The 15103-nt window shown below is 46.9% G+C and overlaps 3 protein-coding genes across 3 annotated transcripts in view; 2 read left to right on the top strand and 1 right to left on the bottom strand.

Annotated features, from left to right (window-relative positions):
* Window positions 1-612: 612 nt before the first annotated feature.
* SARC_05113 (hypothetical protein) lies at window positions 613-4776 on the top strand (the record flags this gene model as incomplete). Its single annotated transcript, XM_014301043.1, has 5 exons — window positions 613-800; window positions 1304-1443; window positions 1692-1790; window positions 2879-2963; window positions 4353-4776. Coding segments are annotated over 5 exons (739 nt in total), but the record flags the coding sequence as incomplete, so codon positions are not given.
* A 2746-nt stretch (window positions 4777-7522) lies between these two features.
* On the bottom strand, window positions 7523-13382 carry SARC_05112 (hypothetical protein). The gene is made up of 3 exons (XM_014301042.1): window positions 10798-13382; window positions 9733-10575; window positions 7523-9226 (listed from the first exon to the last, which is right to left on the bottom strand). Exons 1-3 carry the CDS (start codon window positions 13115-13117, stop codon window positions 8715-8717), a joined length of 3675 nt encoding a protein of 1224 aa, XP_014156517.1. The 5' UTR covers window positions 13118-13382; the 3' UTR covers window positions 7523-8714.
* Window positions 13383-14215: 833 nt separating this feature from the next.
* Window positions 14216-15103, top strand: part of SARC_05111 (hypothetical protein) — a 5064-nt gene continuing 4176 nt past the window's right edge. Inside the window, exon 1 of the mRNA XM_014301041.1 lies at window positions 14216-14747. Within this exon, the coding sequence (XP_014156516.1) occupies window positions 14544-14747 (204 nt within the window). The 5' untranslated portion in view covers window positions 14216-14543. The remainder of the gene's footprint in view (window positions 14748-15103) is intronic.

The raw sequence follows: 15103 nt of genomic DNA, 5'->3' as shown, positions 1-15103 counted from the left end.
ATATCTATATCTATATCTATATCTATATCTATATATATATATGACACGCTACATTAGGGGCATACAATCCTTTGTTAACACTGCATTCTCTAACGAAATGATTCGTTTCAATTTGTTTATATAGCGAAAGCGTATTTCCAAGGAGCGGTACCCACGGGCGCATCGTCGGCTTTGGATATTGGACTTTCGAACACAGCTATCTTATACATCAACATCACCACATATACCATCTGCAAGTCCACCTCCATTATCTTCTTGCTGTTGTTCGCATTCTGCTTCCGTGTGGAGAGACCCAGGTGTGTCACACAGGAATTATTATATATATGTTCAGATTCGCGAGGTTGTATTTGTATGCTTCTTTTTTTTTTCTCCACACTTTTGTTTCGTTTTCTTTTGCTACTGTTCGCGTTTTGCTGCTAGATTTGAGCGTATGCTGGGTCGGATTATTAGTCCCTGTTCACACTCCCACAGAAGAGGGATTATAATCGCAGGGTACATGACACCGTGTGGGAGGGAGGTAGTAGACCATCAACCACTCACGCACACACTTGTAGCGCCGCCTCCAACCTTCGGTTCAGTCTACTAACTATATCCTTGCTTGTCACATACCAGTTTCGCACTGCTGGGTGTGATAGTAACCATCTCACTGGGGGTGATACTGTTCACGTACGGCGGTGAGGCTGAATACAACGTGCTTGGCCTGGTACTGGTGATGACGGCTACCGTTATGGCTGGTCTACGGTGGGTGCTCACACAGCTGCTGCTGCAACACAAGCAATTTGGCCTTCACAATCCAATCGGTATGCTCGGGTGTACGCGTGGACTCTTGTGTGCGAATTCCTCGTAGCAACGAATGCTCTAGTGTCTACGCCCTCGACTAGGGCACTCGGGTTCATCCAACGTCCTTCTGCGTCGGCGTATACTGCGCCTCTAACTCTGGGCCTTCGAATCAGTCTTTGTGTTGGTCTGTCTTCAATTCGCCACTCCTTATCCTTCTATAATGCATCGCCCTAAATACATCACGCATGGTACGGTCATGTCTCGTAATCGCACACTCAACTCCCTTGGTGCTCTTTGTGCTACCCAGGCTCTCCCAGGCATGTCACACGCTGGACTACACAACGTCTCCGGCGGTTCGTTTGTATTCTTTAACCTTTTAATGCCCCCCACTCTCTTGTATTTCATACCATGCAGACACTCACTACCATCACGCACACTCTGATACACACGTCTATGATATTTCACTCCATTCCAATACGCCCCCCTTGTTCAACAAATATCTCGTATATCTGCATCATCACAGACACTCTGTACCATGTGACGCCGGTGATGGCTGCAGTACTGCTGCCGTTGGCATTGATTTTCGAGGGCACCGCCTTCTTCTCATCACACCACATCTACATGGGCGATGAATGGTCCCCATATCGGTCCTGTCTGGTCATGGTAGGTCTTCCCCGGCTTATATACGTGGGGGCTGGTTGTGCTGTGTATGAGCGAGGGTGCTTGTATCGTTTTCATAAGCACGACTTGCTTCACGCCAGCGTTTATATATACGTGCATGCTTATTTTATACAAGTATATATACACATGAACGAACAATAAGAAACGTTTTGGAACACACCCTATCCACTCATACGTGAATATCATGCTGTGCATAAGCCTAACAAATCCCCTGCACCCGGATATTGCAGGGAGTTGGGGCGCTCATAGCGTTTGCCATGAATGTCAGCGAGTTTTTGCTGATCTCCCGCACATCCTCCGTCACCCTGTCGGTCGCAGGCATAATGAAGGTATACACCTGTTGTGGACTCTCGCATATCGATGCGATAGGCTCGGTCATATTGAACGTGTACGCAGAGATGTTGTGAAATCTCGCAAGTTGGAGGTATACGCATTGATGGCGTTAAAACTCTAGCATAGAGGAGCTATCCACATATATGTTGTGGCCTACGTGCGGCCGTTTCCTGGTCGCGATCTGGGTTGAACTCACTAGGTTGTTGTGCTTGTTTGAGCGCAAACACACATGCACGCTGACAACAACACTAGCGCATGAACACACAACCACTAGCAATCAGCAGGTCGGCAGCTTTGCCATGGCAGCAGCCGTGTGATTGTTTTGTGTGGGTTGGCAATTCAGTGATAGCACTTGTCTCTTGGTTAGTGTGCATGTGTATTCGTTTATCTCGGCCATGTGTGTTTCTTGTTATACCTGGTATTGATATTTATAAGTGTGTGCTGGTATGTATGTATGTTATGTTTGTGTGTATGTATGTGATGATTGTATAAATGTTATGTTAGTATGTTTATATGTATGTTGGTTTTGTATGAGCGCTGTGTTATTACGCATGTTATTTCTACCTATATAATATGTTTGTGTGTATGTATGTGATGTTTGTATGTATGTTATGTATGTGTGTCTGTATGTGATGTTTGTATAAATGTTATGTTTGTATGTTTATATGCATGTTGGTTCTGTATGAGCGCTGTGTTATTACGCATGTCATTCTTACCTATATAATATGTTTGTATGTTTGCTTCTGTATTGCTGATTTGTGTAGCGAGTCTGCCCTGAGCAGTGTTTCTCCCGTGTACTCCTCGTTCCTTTAACAATCCAATTGAAACATGTGTCTGCGAAGTGCCACTCCGCATACCACTCATCGCATCGCCCATTTGCTGTGATCGTGCGCTCAACAGATGCGCGTGTACTTTATACCGAGATCATTGGGCCCGTTTTTAATATGATCTCCGAGATCTATCTCAACGTCTACGCTTTGTGTGATTATCCGCTGAGTTGGTGGGAATAGGCTTCTAACGTTTTGATTTTGGCATACCGACACTCCTCTATCAACCGCTTATGTTGGTATCCGTATCTCTGCAGGAACTCCTCACAATCCTTCTATCTGTGGTCGTGTTCTCGGAAACACTCAACTCCATGAACGTACTAGGGCTGTTCATCACTATAGGTATGTCGGTCTGATTGGTGGGAGTGTGTTTTGGACAGTCGTATGATGTTCACAAGGTTTCGATTCTGTATACGAATGTGTGCGTGATCGGGGAGGTATATCTCGCTCATGCGAATACCCCTGAACTAGTATATAGACTAGATTCCGATTTCAAGAGGCTTTCTTACGCGTGCACATATCCACCGGAGTGGGGTTGTGAGGATAGCCACGCTGTGGGCCAGTGCAAGTGAGAGATCGCACAGCGTTTGGTATTGTTTCTGAGCTTGGGGGTGTGAGTGTTTGGTATTGTGTCTGAGCTTGGGGGTGTGAGTGTTTGGTATTGTGTCTGAGTTTGGGGTGTGAGGGTTTGGTATTGTGTCTGAGCTTGGGGGTGTGAGTGTTTGGTATTGTGTCTGAGCTTAGGGGTGTGAGTGTTTGGTACTGTGTCTGAGCTCGAGGGTGTGAGTGTTTGGTATTGTGTCTGAGCTTGGGGGTGTGAGTTTGTGTATAGAGTTGTACTGGCAGAAAGAGTGTTGACAAGCGGCATCGTAGAGGAGTGAATCTCGCCTCACAATACACCGCGTCAATTTCGATACAACCCTCGTTTCTATGTTTCCACAGAAAGTGGACGGGGAAATCTCGAACAAACATCGATTTCCAAAAAATCTCGAGAGTCTTTGTCATATATGTTTATATATAAGGTGTATGTGGCATTAACGGGGACCATCAGCATTTGCGTTCGTGTTCGTGTTCGTGCATTTGATTAAGTGCGGTCGTTTGGGACAACTGATATCGCTGGTGTTGTGTACGAAGATTAGGAGCAGCATGAGTAACGGTCTATCTATATGCTGGGGAGCTCTATACTCTCTAAAAGTCGCAATTCGTATCAACCGCATTGTTGACGGTAGTCTCTGCTTCTTTGCCAGGTCATTCGGCTTTTACAGTAGCACAAAAAACCCCAAATGAAGGGTTTTAAGATTATATTTTATACGTTTCAATGCTCGTTCTTTTTAGTGCCCTCTCTATTTGAACGCAATGGCAACCTGTATCCCTCGTGCAGCCCGCATACTATCGTAAATGCATGTACCGTTTATTGTGCATACTACTGCCACCAACATTCAACACTGGAACTCTCTAGCCGGGAATGTTTCTTTAGCTGGAAATGCCAATGGGGTTCGTTGTGTATCATCTGCACCAATGCAACCGTTTTCACCTTTCGGATGCACCTACGCACACACGCCATTTGAACAGATGCAGCTGTGTCTTGCATACTCATCGCATGAGCTCACCCAGCCGCTGCATCGCCATGTGCACGTCTCTTTTCCTATCCATTGTGCACCTACCCGCACACTTCCTTGCCTCCAACCACTGCACCCTAAACACTATCGCAACTTATCTGCACGCGCTCAGGGGGTATCGTCATATTCAATATAATCAAGTATCGCCAAATGCAAGCAAAGGCACTCAGCTCCAAACACGGTAGCATCAGCTCGTTGCGCTCGGGTAAAGGCAGCAGCCGCGACAGGGGAGACGGAGAACGACTTATGGGAAGTTCGGAGAGTAACGACGACGATGATGATGTGTTGTTTGAGATGCAGGCTGTAGACAGGGCCGATGGGGTTCTGCGTGCGAGGTAGTAGTGGCGGTATATTCGTGTATATTAGTTAGTTGTATGTCTTATAACATAGCAACGACGATGATGATGTGCTGTTTGAGATGCAGGTTGTAGACGAGGTCTATGGGGGTCTGCGTGCGAGGTAGTAGTGGAGATATATTCGTGTATAGTAGTTAGTTGTATGTCGTATAACATAACGACGATGATGATGTGCTGTTTGAGATGCAGGCTGTAGACGGGGCCGAAGGGGGTCTACGTGCGAGGCAGTAGTGGAGGTGTATTCGTGCATAGTAGTTGGTTGTATATCGTATAACAAACCAACGACGATGATGATGTGCGTGCTGTTTGAGATGCAGGCTGTAGACGGGGCCGATGGGGGTCTGCGTGCGAAGCAGTAGTGGAGGTGTATTCGTGTATAGTGTTTGGTTGTATGTCGTATAACATAACAACGACGATGATGATGTGCTGTTTGAGATGCAGGCTGTAGACGGGGCCGATGCCGATGGGAGTCTGCGTGCGAGGTAGTAGTGGAGATATATTCGTGTATAGTGGTTGGTTGTATGTCCTATAACATAACAACAACGATGATGTGTTATTTGAGATGCAGGCTGTAGACAGGGCCGATGGGCGTCTGCTTTCGAGGTAGTAGTGGCGGTATATTCGTGTATATTAGTTAGTTGTATATCGTATAACATAACAACGACGATGATGATGTGCTGTTTGAGATGCAGGCTGTAGACGGGGCCGATGGGGGTCTGAGTGAGAGGCAAGTAGTAAAGATATATTTGTGGATAGTGGTTTTAGTTGTATGACGTACAACATTAGAACAATGGCCGTGGCAGCTGAGATAGAGATCGTCCCATGGGCAAGTCTGGAGGGAAGCGATGACGATGGGAGTGTGTGTGTAGGGGTTAAAGGCGTAGTCTGTCATAGCAGCCATGATAGTGTTGGAAAGTACAATCTGTCATAGCAGCCATGATAGTGCTGGAAAGTACAGTCTGTCATAGCAGCCAATCACGTGTCATTTGGAAACAGGGGAACAGGTATGGGGAACGTCTCCATACCTGGATAGTATGAAGAGATTGACCTTTGTAATAGTGTGCTGTCCGTGGTCCAGGCCGTCAAGAAGACAGATGGCGTGGAAAGCAATTGAGTTTGGGCTTGCCTTCAGTCGGCCATCGCACACTAATACATATTAGACAACCGGCGACGACGCAAATAGATACCGTTTTGTGAGACAGTGTGAAACTGAGAAGGCTGGTTGAGGGGGGTTTCTTAGCCGAGATCCAGCCCATTGGTGGGGCTGAAGGCCGCGTGCGGGAATACCCGGGATCACGCTAGCAGCCCGAAGTAAATGGATCTTGAAGCTTACTGCAGTAGGACTGGGGCGAGAGAGGTGAAGCTGTGATGAGTGCACGGTGCTGACACTGACGGTGTGTTGATTGAAATGTAGGGCACGGGCCCTTCACCACGAACCAATCGAGTTTGCTTTATTTTTAGAACACGCGAAGGGAGGAATGGTGTGCTTATTCCTTTGGGACCGGGCCGGAAATCGACCACTGCTACTCCTGTTGTGGAAAGTGTTCTACCAATACATCCGGGTACACAGCCCGCTCTGTGTGATAGATAGTAGGGGTCATGACTCAGGTTTTCCTCTGGGTTTTAACGCTGATTTCCGCTGGGTCATGACTCAGATTTGTGCCACTGGGGTTTTAGTAAGCGGCACGGATTTGTCGACAAATGATGCATGTAGCTTGCAATATTGTACTAAACAATACTAGTACAATTATACTAATTCCCTCTGTAACTATGACATTTTAGTGGGAGCTAGTGACGGACAGTCACATCTGCGCCGGGCTTCTTATACCGCACCAAACCCCCACTATTCTTTTACTAGCACCTTTTAGACAGAAAGGCACTTACTATCTCATACGTCCGCCATCGGAAACCAAAAAGGCTAATCTGCAAAGAGTGTTCAGCGCTATACCTGACCGGCAGCTACAGCAGGAGTGCAGACGGTTACACCCAGTAGCAACCAGCCTGCCTGGCTAGATGCGAAGCTCAAGGGACAATCGTACACTACACTGTTCAATGAAGAAGAGTTCCGTATAGATCACTGCGGAAAGGCTGACGGGACCACGTGTGCCAATTCTATTGATAGATTGTCGACACCAGGGTTGGGCTCTGCTGGGTAGGCCGAACAACACGCACCATGCGGTACATAAACACTGCTGGCAATCAGCGGCGTCTACATAGCTATAGAGCCAACATCTGCAATACTATACTATATCTCATCTTGAGCCGACGTGTCTATTCCCGAAATGCTGCAATTTATATTCCTGTCCGACGCCTGGGCGGCGCGAAACGGGGAGACGCACGTTTACGACACGATACACTGTAGCCGCAATCCGGAAGCTAGACAGGACTCTCCGCTGGCGGAGGGTACATAGTTATAGCAGACCTTACTATAAACTGGGATTATTTGTTTTATGACGGTTTTGATATTTCTGTTATATTCCGATGTGGTACGGCACGTCCAGGATTGTCATATATAATTTTTCAAACAATGTACGTACTCATCAATTCTCAAAGGGTGTTTGTACCGCTTAAGGCTGCTGGTCAGTAGACTAGTAACCTTTGACGACCAGAGGCTGCAGTTAGACTGCATTTGTATGCAGATTTATAGTAGGCCAGTTCACTTCAGGTAAATTCTATAAACTCTTCCAAAGGCGTGCCACCCCATTCCACTTACACTGTGTCATTTGTTTGTGTTTGCAGACACAGTGATACCAGGTATTGATTTGACCTAAATGACTAGTAGATGATAAAATCACTGTTGACGATATGCTTGCCAGGTTGTTCACCTGAGTGTGTTTCCAGCCGACCATAGGGCCGACTGTATTATTTATGTCAAACAAACTATACTGATATCTACTATGGACATTAAACTGATGTAGAGACGGGCACAAATATCCAGGCCCGGCAACATTGGAAAGACCATCTGTAGGCATGTATGCAGAAGATGAAAGCTGCAGATAGGCATTTCTGCTATTGACTGGAAAACTTGGCTCACGCTATCATGGAGCTTCTCGCAACTGGCCTTGCACTCTAAACCCCTGCGTACTGCACAGGACATCCGTGTGTCTAATACACCCCTCCCATATATCACAACACTCTACGCAAGGGCCGTACGCAATGCAACGGGTCAGAAATAACATGTTATCTCCAGACCAGCACAACGGAACATTAAAGGAAGAGTGAGGTTACATTCTCTCCAGCGCACACATTCTCTCCCGTGCCACTTCCGCCAGACATGCCCTATGATAAAAGCCACGCAATGCCTGATGTGCTATGGTGGTCAATGTCGCATAGCATTGCGCCGCTACGGCTAGATCTAATTGCCTGCACTCGTTTGGCCGGCTGAACTGCGAGGTCAACTGGGAGTCGGCTCGCTTGGAGTATTGCTGGCGAATTCGATTTCTCACTATTACTACGTGGTGATAGATTGATAAATCACCTGTCCACATATGCAGTGCATCACCTCCAGAATGCTCCTTAGACGGTGAGACGGAAGTTGCCGTGTGCATACAATACATTCAATAATTGGACGCTGTGTGCGCGCGCGCGTGTGTGCGTGTGTAAGAGGGAGGCGGGCTGCAGACGCGCATGGAGACTGTTTTGCAAAGTGCACACTTTCTATCCATTTGTGTGTGAGTGCGTAGATACCTACGTAAGATATCGCTGTATGGCTGATTGGTAACCGATTTGATCGCATCTTCGCGGAATGTATTTTCTGCTAAACCTTCTGGACAATCGTTGTCGTTCATAGTCTCCATTTATGGATGTTTACCTCAGCAGATTGTTCACTGAGCCATTGGTAGCAACCATATGACACTCGACATGTACTAGTAGAGAGAAGACACGCGATTTCGATTGTTTGCCCTCGCGGATGTCTGACATCCCTGGCTTAAGCAAACAGCTGCCGCAATAGAAAAAAACAGGATCGCGCGCAACAACTACCAACTGCCATTCAAACTATTGGCACAGCATTTAAATCCGTGCTTTCTCTGGAGAACACCAAACCAAATCTAAGAAACAAGAATCCGCTCACACTCCCTTACGATGCTTAGTCCAACCAGTGCGCATACTGACTGTCCTCACAACTGCAGCGCGTCTTCCCCTAGCACTCTATCCAGCACACTCACGAGACGGTCGAGGTCCTGCGCAGTCACCACCAGCGGGGGCTTCATCTTGAGTACATTGTGATCAGGCCCATCGATCGAGATCAGCACACCAAAGTCTCGCACGCGCTTGGCCACGTGTGAGGCGTGTTTGTCCGCGGGTATTGGGTGGTACGAGTCTCTGTTCAGCACCAACTCAACCCCCACAAACAAGCCCAGTCCTCGCACATCCCCGATGAGAGGGTGCCGTGTTTGAAGGTCTTTGAGCCCCTTAAGCAACCTTTCCCCGAGTTCTTGGGCGTGTGCTTGTAGTTGGTTGGTGTGTATCTCGTTCAGTACTGCGAGACCCACGGCACAGCTGACAGGGTTACCGCCAAAGGTGTTGAAGTATTCCATTTTGTTGTCGAAGCTCTCGGCGATGGCGCGTGTTGTTACCACTGCACCCAGGGGATGGCCGTTTCCGATTGGCTTTCCCATCGTCACAATGTCTGCCGGTCGCGAGTAAAGTCAAGAGCTCAGAAGTATAGGAAAGACTTGCACGCTCAACAGAGCGAACACCAAATGCCAAATGTGTTCTGCAGACTATTCAGATCATTTTTGAGAATAATTAAAACCATATTCACATACAGAACTGAGCAACCGTGTCCGTAGCCGTGGCATGAGTGTGGACACAAGTACTTACATATATAACTACGATACAAGCTCTAAAGTATGTGCAAGTATGGTCAAATATCGTGTGCGAAAGTAAATCGCGGCGGGTGATAATGACAATGTTGACATTGATATCCCATTCCATAAAAGACGTTCGCGATATTCAGCTGTTGCGCATCAGCCTTGTCTGACGAAATCCTAGTTTTACACCAAGCCAAAAAGTGCTGGCGGCTAGATTATCACGAGTACACAAGGACAGTACATACCTACTTACTCACAAATGCACACACATCACCGATGAACATACCTACATGTAAGCATATACAGCAAACGCCCAACATACCTGGAACAACATTCTGCGTCTCGAATCCCCAGAACTTGCACCCCACGCGTCCAAAGCCCACCTGCACTTCATCGGCGATGCACACGCCGCCGTTCGCCCGCACGTGCTTGTACGCACTCTGCAGATAACCATCGCACAGCACCACCTGACCGCCGCAGCCCAGCACACTCTCAGCAATGAACGCCCCCACCCCTCGTCGCACGAGTGCTCTATGTGCTGTGCCTGTGTGTGGTGTATCAGTGTCTGTGTATGGCGTGTGCGTGCTTGTGCGTGTGGCACGCACACCTGAGACATCTCCCGGTTGGCCTGTGTGTGAATCTGTAGTGTCTGTGTGTGCTGGACATTTCTCTTCTGCGTCTGCCGAGCTATGCATATCACTGTGCACTCTATCATCCGTGTCTGAGTCGCACGGCTTAGTGTACCCATCCAGTATATCTTTCACATGGCTGGCATACTTCTCACCCGTATCTCTACCCATACCTCTATACTTGCCCCTATACGGATCCGGCATCAGTGCCACGTGCGCACTATCTCCCGGGCCTTTACCCCCAGGCCCCTCGTGCTTGTACGCACTGATATCAATCAGCGAGCTCAGATTGCCATGGTAACCCGCACCGAGCGCAATCACATCCCTCATCCCTGTGTGTTCCCTGGCCATGCGTAGGGCCAGATCATTCGCCTCACTCCCGGAATTGACAAAGAAACACACGCTCAATGTCTCTGGGAGAGTGGCCGTGAGCTTCTCAGCATACCGTGTCAAGTTGTCGTAGACATACCGCGTGTTGGTGTTGAGCACAGCCATCTGTCTAGTAGCCGCACGCACTACCCTGGGGTTTGCATGGCCTTCGATGAGGAAATGACGTGCGTGTTTTTAGGGAGGAGTTGGTTGGCTTGGATTGTGGGTTGAGTTTGCTTGGGATAAATTTAAGTATGTGTTAAGCGCCATCTTTAAACGCGTACAATCCAAGCAGCCCGCACTGTCACGCAGTCGCGAAGAATCACACAATTTATAGCCACTCACGACTAAAATCATAAATCGGATATTGTGAACAACATATTACCTACCTACATGGCACACATTGTTGACCAAGTCCAGATAGGCACGGCCGTCTACGTCGTATAGAAACTGTTGCGACGCACGTGCTATGTGCAAGGCGTTCTCATCGCCATATGACACACTCAGATTCCTGCCCACGTGGGCTCTTCGTGACGCCAGCAGCGAATCCTTGCTTTCCATTGGCGGAGGGAAGAAATGCGCGGGTATGCCCAAGATAAGGTTCGGATCCGGGCAGATGCTCAACATTACAGCGCGCTCGCTGGGGGAGCATACAGTGATTACTTGAGAATTCTGATCAACGGAGCCTGAGTACTCCCCATCCGCGGAAGAGCAAGGTTCCGCACACTCATGCACGCACGTGATGTCCGTTATAAGTTGGAAGTGCAAGCTTGGCGGCAGGCAGTGTTCCTCGTTGTTGGTGTGCGATGTTGTAGCTGTATCTGTCGCGCCCGTCATATACGGTGCGGTACTAATACACGCCAGTCTCTCTCCCTTAGCAATGGTGGCGCCAACCACCACCGCATTGCAGCTCTCACTTTCGAATGACAGTTTCCCGTAAAGTGTGTAGAATGTCAATTCTTTACCAACGGTATGCTTGAGCACAACCGTATACCCGCGTTCACCAGACCTGCTCACACTGTCTACTGTACCTTCCAACGGTGCGTATACATACACTACCGTCCCTATGCCTGTACATGTCTGTGTATCCTCAAGTACTGACGAATACTTGCTTCCCAATGTGCTCGTTTCCACACCCAAAGAACACAGGGGAAACAAGTCTATCCCAAGCGCAATGGTACGTTGCTCTGGCATCTCCTCGTACACACTTGTGTTTATATTCGACGTACTAAGAAGGCGAGCTTCATTATACCGCCCCACACCAACACCCATCCACCCACCCTCGCCCTCACACTCACTAATCCCACTATACTCAGCCTTTTGTTCACAATGATCAGCGCTGTGGCCTGGGCTGTCACCTCTTGTTCCGCAGTTACTTGGTCCTTTGCTTTTTGATCGACACCTCTGAGTATTATTGTCGACCTTCTGTTGCGCTTGTGTCCCCAGCATCTCTTCGCGCATCGCCGTTGCCAGAGCACAAGCATTAGCATGGCCTGCCACTAACGGACTCCCTACACTCAAATCAAACACGTGTGTATCCGTCCACAGAGCTTCTCTGTGTGTATTCATTGGATGCAATACAGGTGCCAGTTCTTCGGAATGGGTTCGTAGCCAGTCTGCTACTAAGTCACTTTGTAACACGGGGGTGAACCCACACGCGTGACGCAGCCTATAGTAGGCCATTGCGGGCGGTATGTGACTCAGTATGCGCAGTGTATCCCACGTGCTATCATCCAATGCCGGGATGCTGCTCTGAGCTGTATCCGTAAATTGCCGAGTTCCATCTTTAGCTGCACCTGACACCTCACAAATATCTGGTACTACAGAGTCGCCCGTATGTAGTCCTTCGGCGGAGTCCTCGGCCACTGCCTCCAAGCACAACCGTGCGCACATGAGTGGAAATAACATTCGCAACTCAGCATTACCTAAAGGGATCACACTGTTGTATGCCCCTACAATACAAGCAGCCGCTTTGATCGGGTCATTTTTATTGCGCATAGCTTGTGCCGCAACATTTACCAAAGGTGTCACTCCTAGGGTGCGTTGTACGTTAGCAACGAAACGGCTACTTACCTTCACCTCCACCTCTTCACACTTCGACTGCACTCCTAAGGCATTGCTAAATTGCTTGTTATTGGTAATAGCGTTACTTTTTGCATGCGTTAGTGTATCCTTGTTAGCAGCATCAGTTGTCTGACCAGTATGTGTCGTTGTGTGACTACCTAGTTCCTCTGTATTCTGCGGCATATGCACGTCCATTTCGTACGCATCAACATGCCTGGGTACATGTACCAGTAACACAGAGGAGCCCAAGCCACCTAACACCGCAGCCTGTGGCAACAAGTGCACATCTCCATCTTGCAATAAAGAACAAATGGAAACTATCAGCGACCTCTTGAGACCGTTAAACTTCTCGGCGCAGGTGGATAAACACTCGTGCGCATTAAGTAGATCATGGTCGTGCAATATTTCAGAGGAGCAACCCGGCCCACAATTTGGCTCACGTTCAGTGGTGTCGCCAATATTTCCTATATCTATGTATTCCTCTTGATTGTGTGCCGAATCTAATATACTCGTATCAGTCGATTCGTGTGCTAGTTCGGCATTTTTACGGGCTATATAGAAACCCACGGCCTCAAGTACTTCAGGTGAGTGAGGTTTGGTATCGCGGAATGGTTTGAACCGATGCTGCTTGCTTGACGCCTTCATGGTAGTTTCCCCCGAGACGACTGATCAATATTTTTCGCTCACTAGCAGCTTGTATGAAGTTGCTCTACCTTTTTATAATGCAACTTGCAGCTCTCATTGTCACACTTGAGAGTTGAGACCTATTTGTAGTTGTAATATCTTTTGATACATTTAGCTTCTTTCTTTTCTTCCATTCAGAGGTACAGTTTAGTGTTTGCACCTTACAGTAGGCTTCAGTTCCACGTCGTAAACTACTATATGTGGCAGGAATATGTGCTCACTGACACTGTACTGTACTGATGTACAGGAACGGGCTATCCAAACGACCATACTATCCCTTTTTTTTAGAGTTGTTGACGTTGTTGACAAATGACAATTGACACCCTGCCTCTTGGGCCTTGGCAACTTGACATCTTTACAATTTGACACGTTTTGTGCGTCCGTTTTTGGCATAGCCTCCTAAAAACAAACCAATTTTTGGTGGGGTGTACCACTGAGGGCCCGAGCGACGAGCCCAGGGAGTGAGTTTGTCACTGGGGGGCCACTGGCCCTGGGGGCCGAGGCTGGGGCCTGAGCCCTTTTTGACTAATATAGAAGGCTATGCCTTTTTATTTATTTAAATAAAAATAGTTGAAGACAACTCTCAGAAAGGCTGAAAGCCCAAGAGAGAAGGCAGTGAAAGTTTAAAGAAAAAAATGATTTATTTATTTTCAAAATAAAAAATATATATTTATATAATCGAAAGGCCCACAGTCCCACACTGTATGCCACAGGCTCAGAATGACTCACTGTCACAGACAGGCCCGACACTGGGCCGACAGCCTACAGGGCCAGACCGTCCGAGTGATCAGACTCTCGCGTAAAAACAAAAACGGGGGGAAATGTTTTTAAAATATGTATAACAAATCATCCAATAGCCAAGCACCTTTTGATCCCGTGGGAGTACGCTGTTAGCTAATGAATGCGCACTGTTGAGTGCTTAAAGCCAATATTTAGACGGTTTCTCATCTTTCCTCTCTGGGCCCCTGCCCCCTCTGGGGGAACGGGGTATCGAGAAATCAGAAATGCCACGGAGTACATAGTCATACGATGATACGTAAAGTTACTGTAGTAATGATGGGGGTGTAGCAACTGCAGTACTTCAAATCTCTCTCTCTCTTTAGTAGGTGTCGTGTGTATACGTTAGTATAAACATGAGGGCTGCTATATTATAAAAATAAAATCTATTTAATCCTCCAAGGTCGCTACATATTATTATTTACTACAATTCCATGCTTACCAAATTACTTCCACATAAAAGACATACAAACATGCTATCTACTATACAATTCCATTGAAACACACGCAGTACCCAGGTAGTATTTCACTCCTGATAAAGCAAGTACACGTATCAATATAGTAAAAACTCATTACAATAGTATAACGCACAGTCCATATATCTGCTAATATGTCAGATAAGCATCTCGTAGAAGATGATGACTTTCCGGAAGAAGTCGAGTTCCAAGGGGGTGAGGACAACGCCTTCCGAGATTCACAGCCGCCAAAAAATTGCTGTGCAAAAATGGTAGACGATGTTAAAAATGTTATACAAGATGGCATCACGCCAAAGAAGTTGGCACTATCGGTTGCCTTTGGTATAAGCTGTGGCTTGGTAGGTCAATCATGTCAATATAGTGAGTAAATGTCGAGTATGTGAAATGTTAGAACACCTGCAATACGCCCCAGCAGTTCTATGCTTTTTCTATTAGGTATACACATGTATCACATACCTGCATTGAAATGGGATAGTCTGTAGGTATAAAAAGTCATTACAAGTATTCATATGCTAACATGGCATATTATATATATATATATATATATATATATATATATATATATATATATATAATATATATATATATATATTATATGGTATATATGTGTATGTGTATTTAAATGTTTGAATATATGTATATATGCATGTATTTAAATGTACATTTATATATAAATCCATATATTTAAATAGAT

Source organism: Sphaeroforma arctica (genome assembly GCF_001186125.1).
Source record: "Sphaeroforma arctica JP610 unplaced genomic scaffold supercont1.314, whole genome shotgun sequence".
Classification (NCBI taxonomy): Eukaryota; class Ichthyosporea; order Ichthyophonida; genus Sphaeroforma; species Sphaeroforma arctica.
Note: the sequence above shows the minus strand (reverse complement) of the source record. Positions and strands in the feature narration are given on the sequence as shown.

Excerpts from the sequence above, each read along its gene's own strand:
- SARC_05112 (XM_014301042.1), bottom strand. The coding sequence starts at position 13,117 with ATGAAGGCGTCAAGCAAGCAGCATCGGTTCAAACCATTCCGCGATACC. Across the intron at positions 10,576-10,797 it reads CAACAATGTGTGCCATGTAG|GCCATGCAAACCCCAGGGTA; the intron begins GTAGGTAATATG and ends TCCTCATCGAAG. Across the intron at positions 9,227-9,732 it reads GACGCAGAATGTTGTTCCAG|ACATTGTGACGATGGGAAAG; the intron begins GTATGTTGGGCG and ends CGCGACCGGCAG.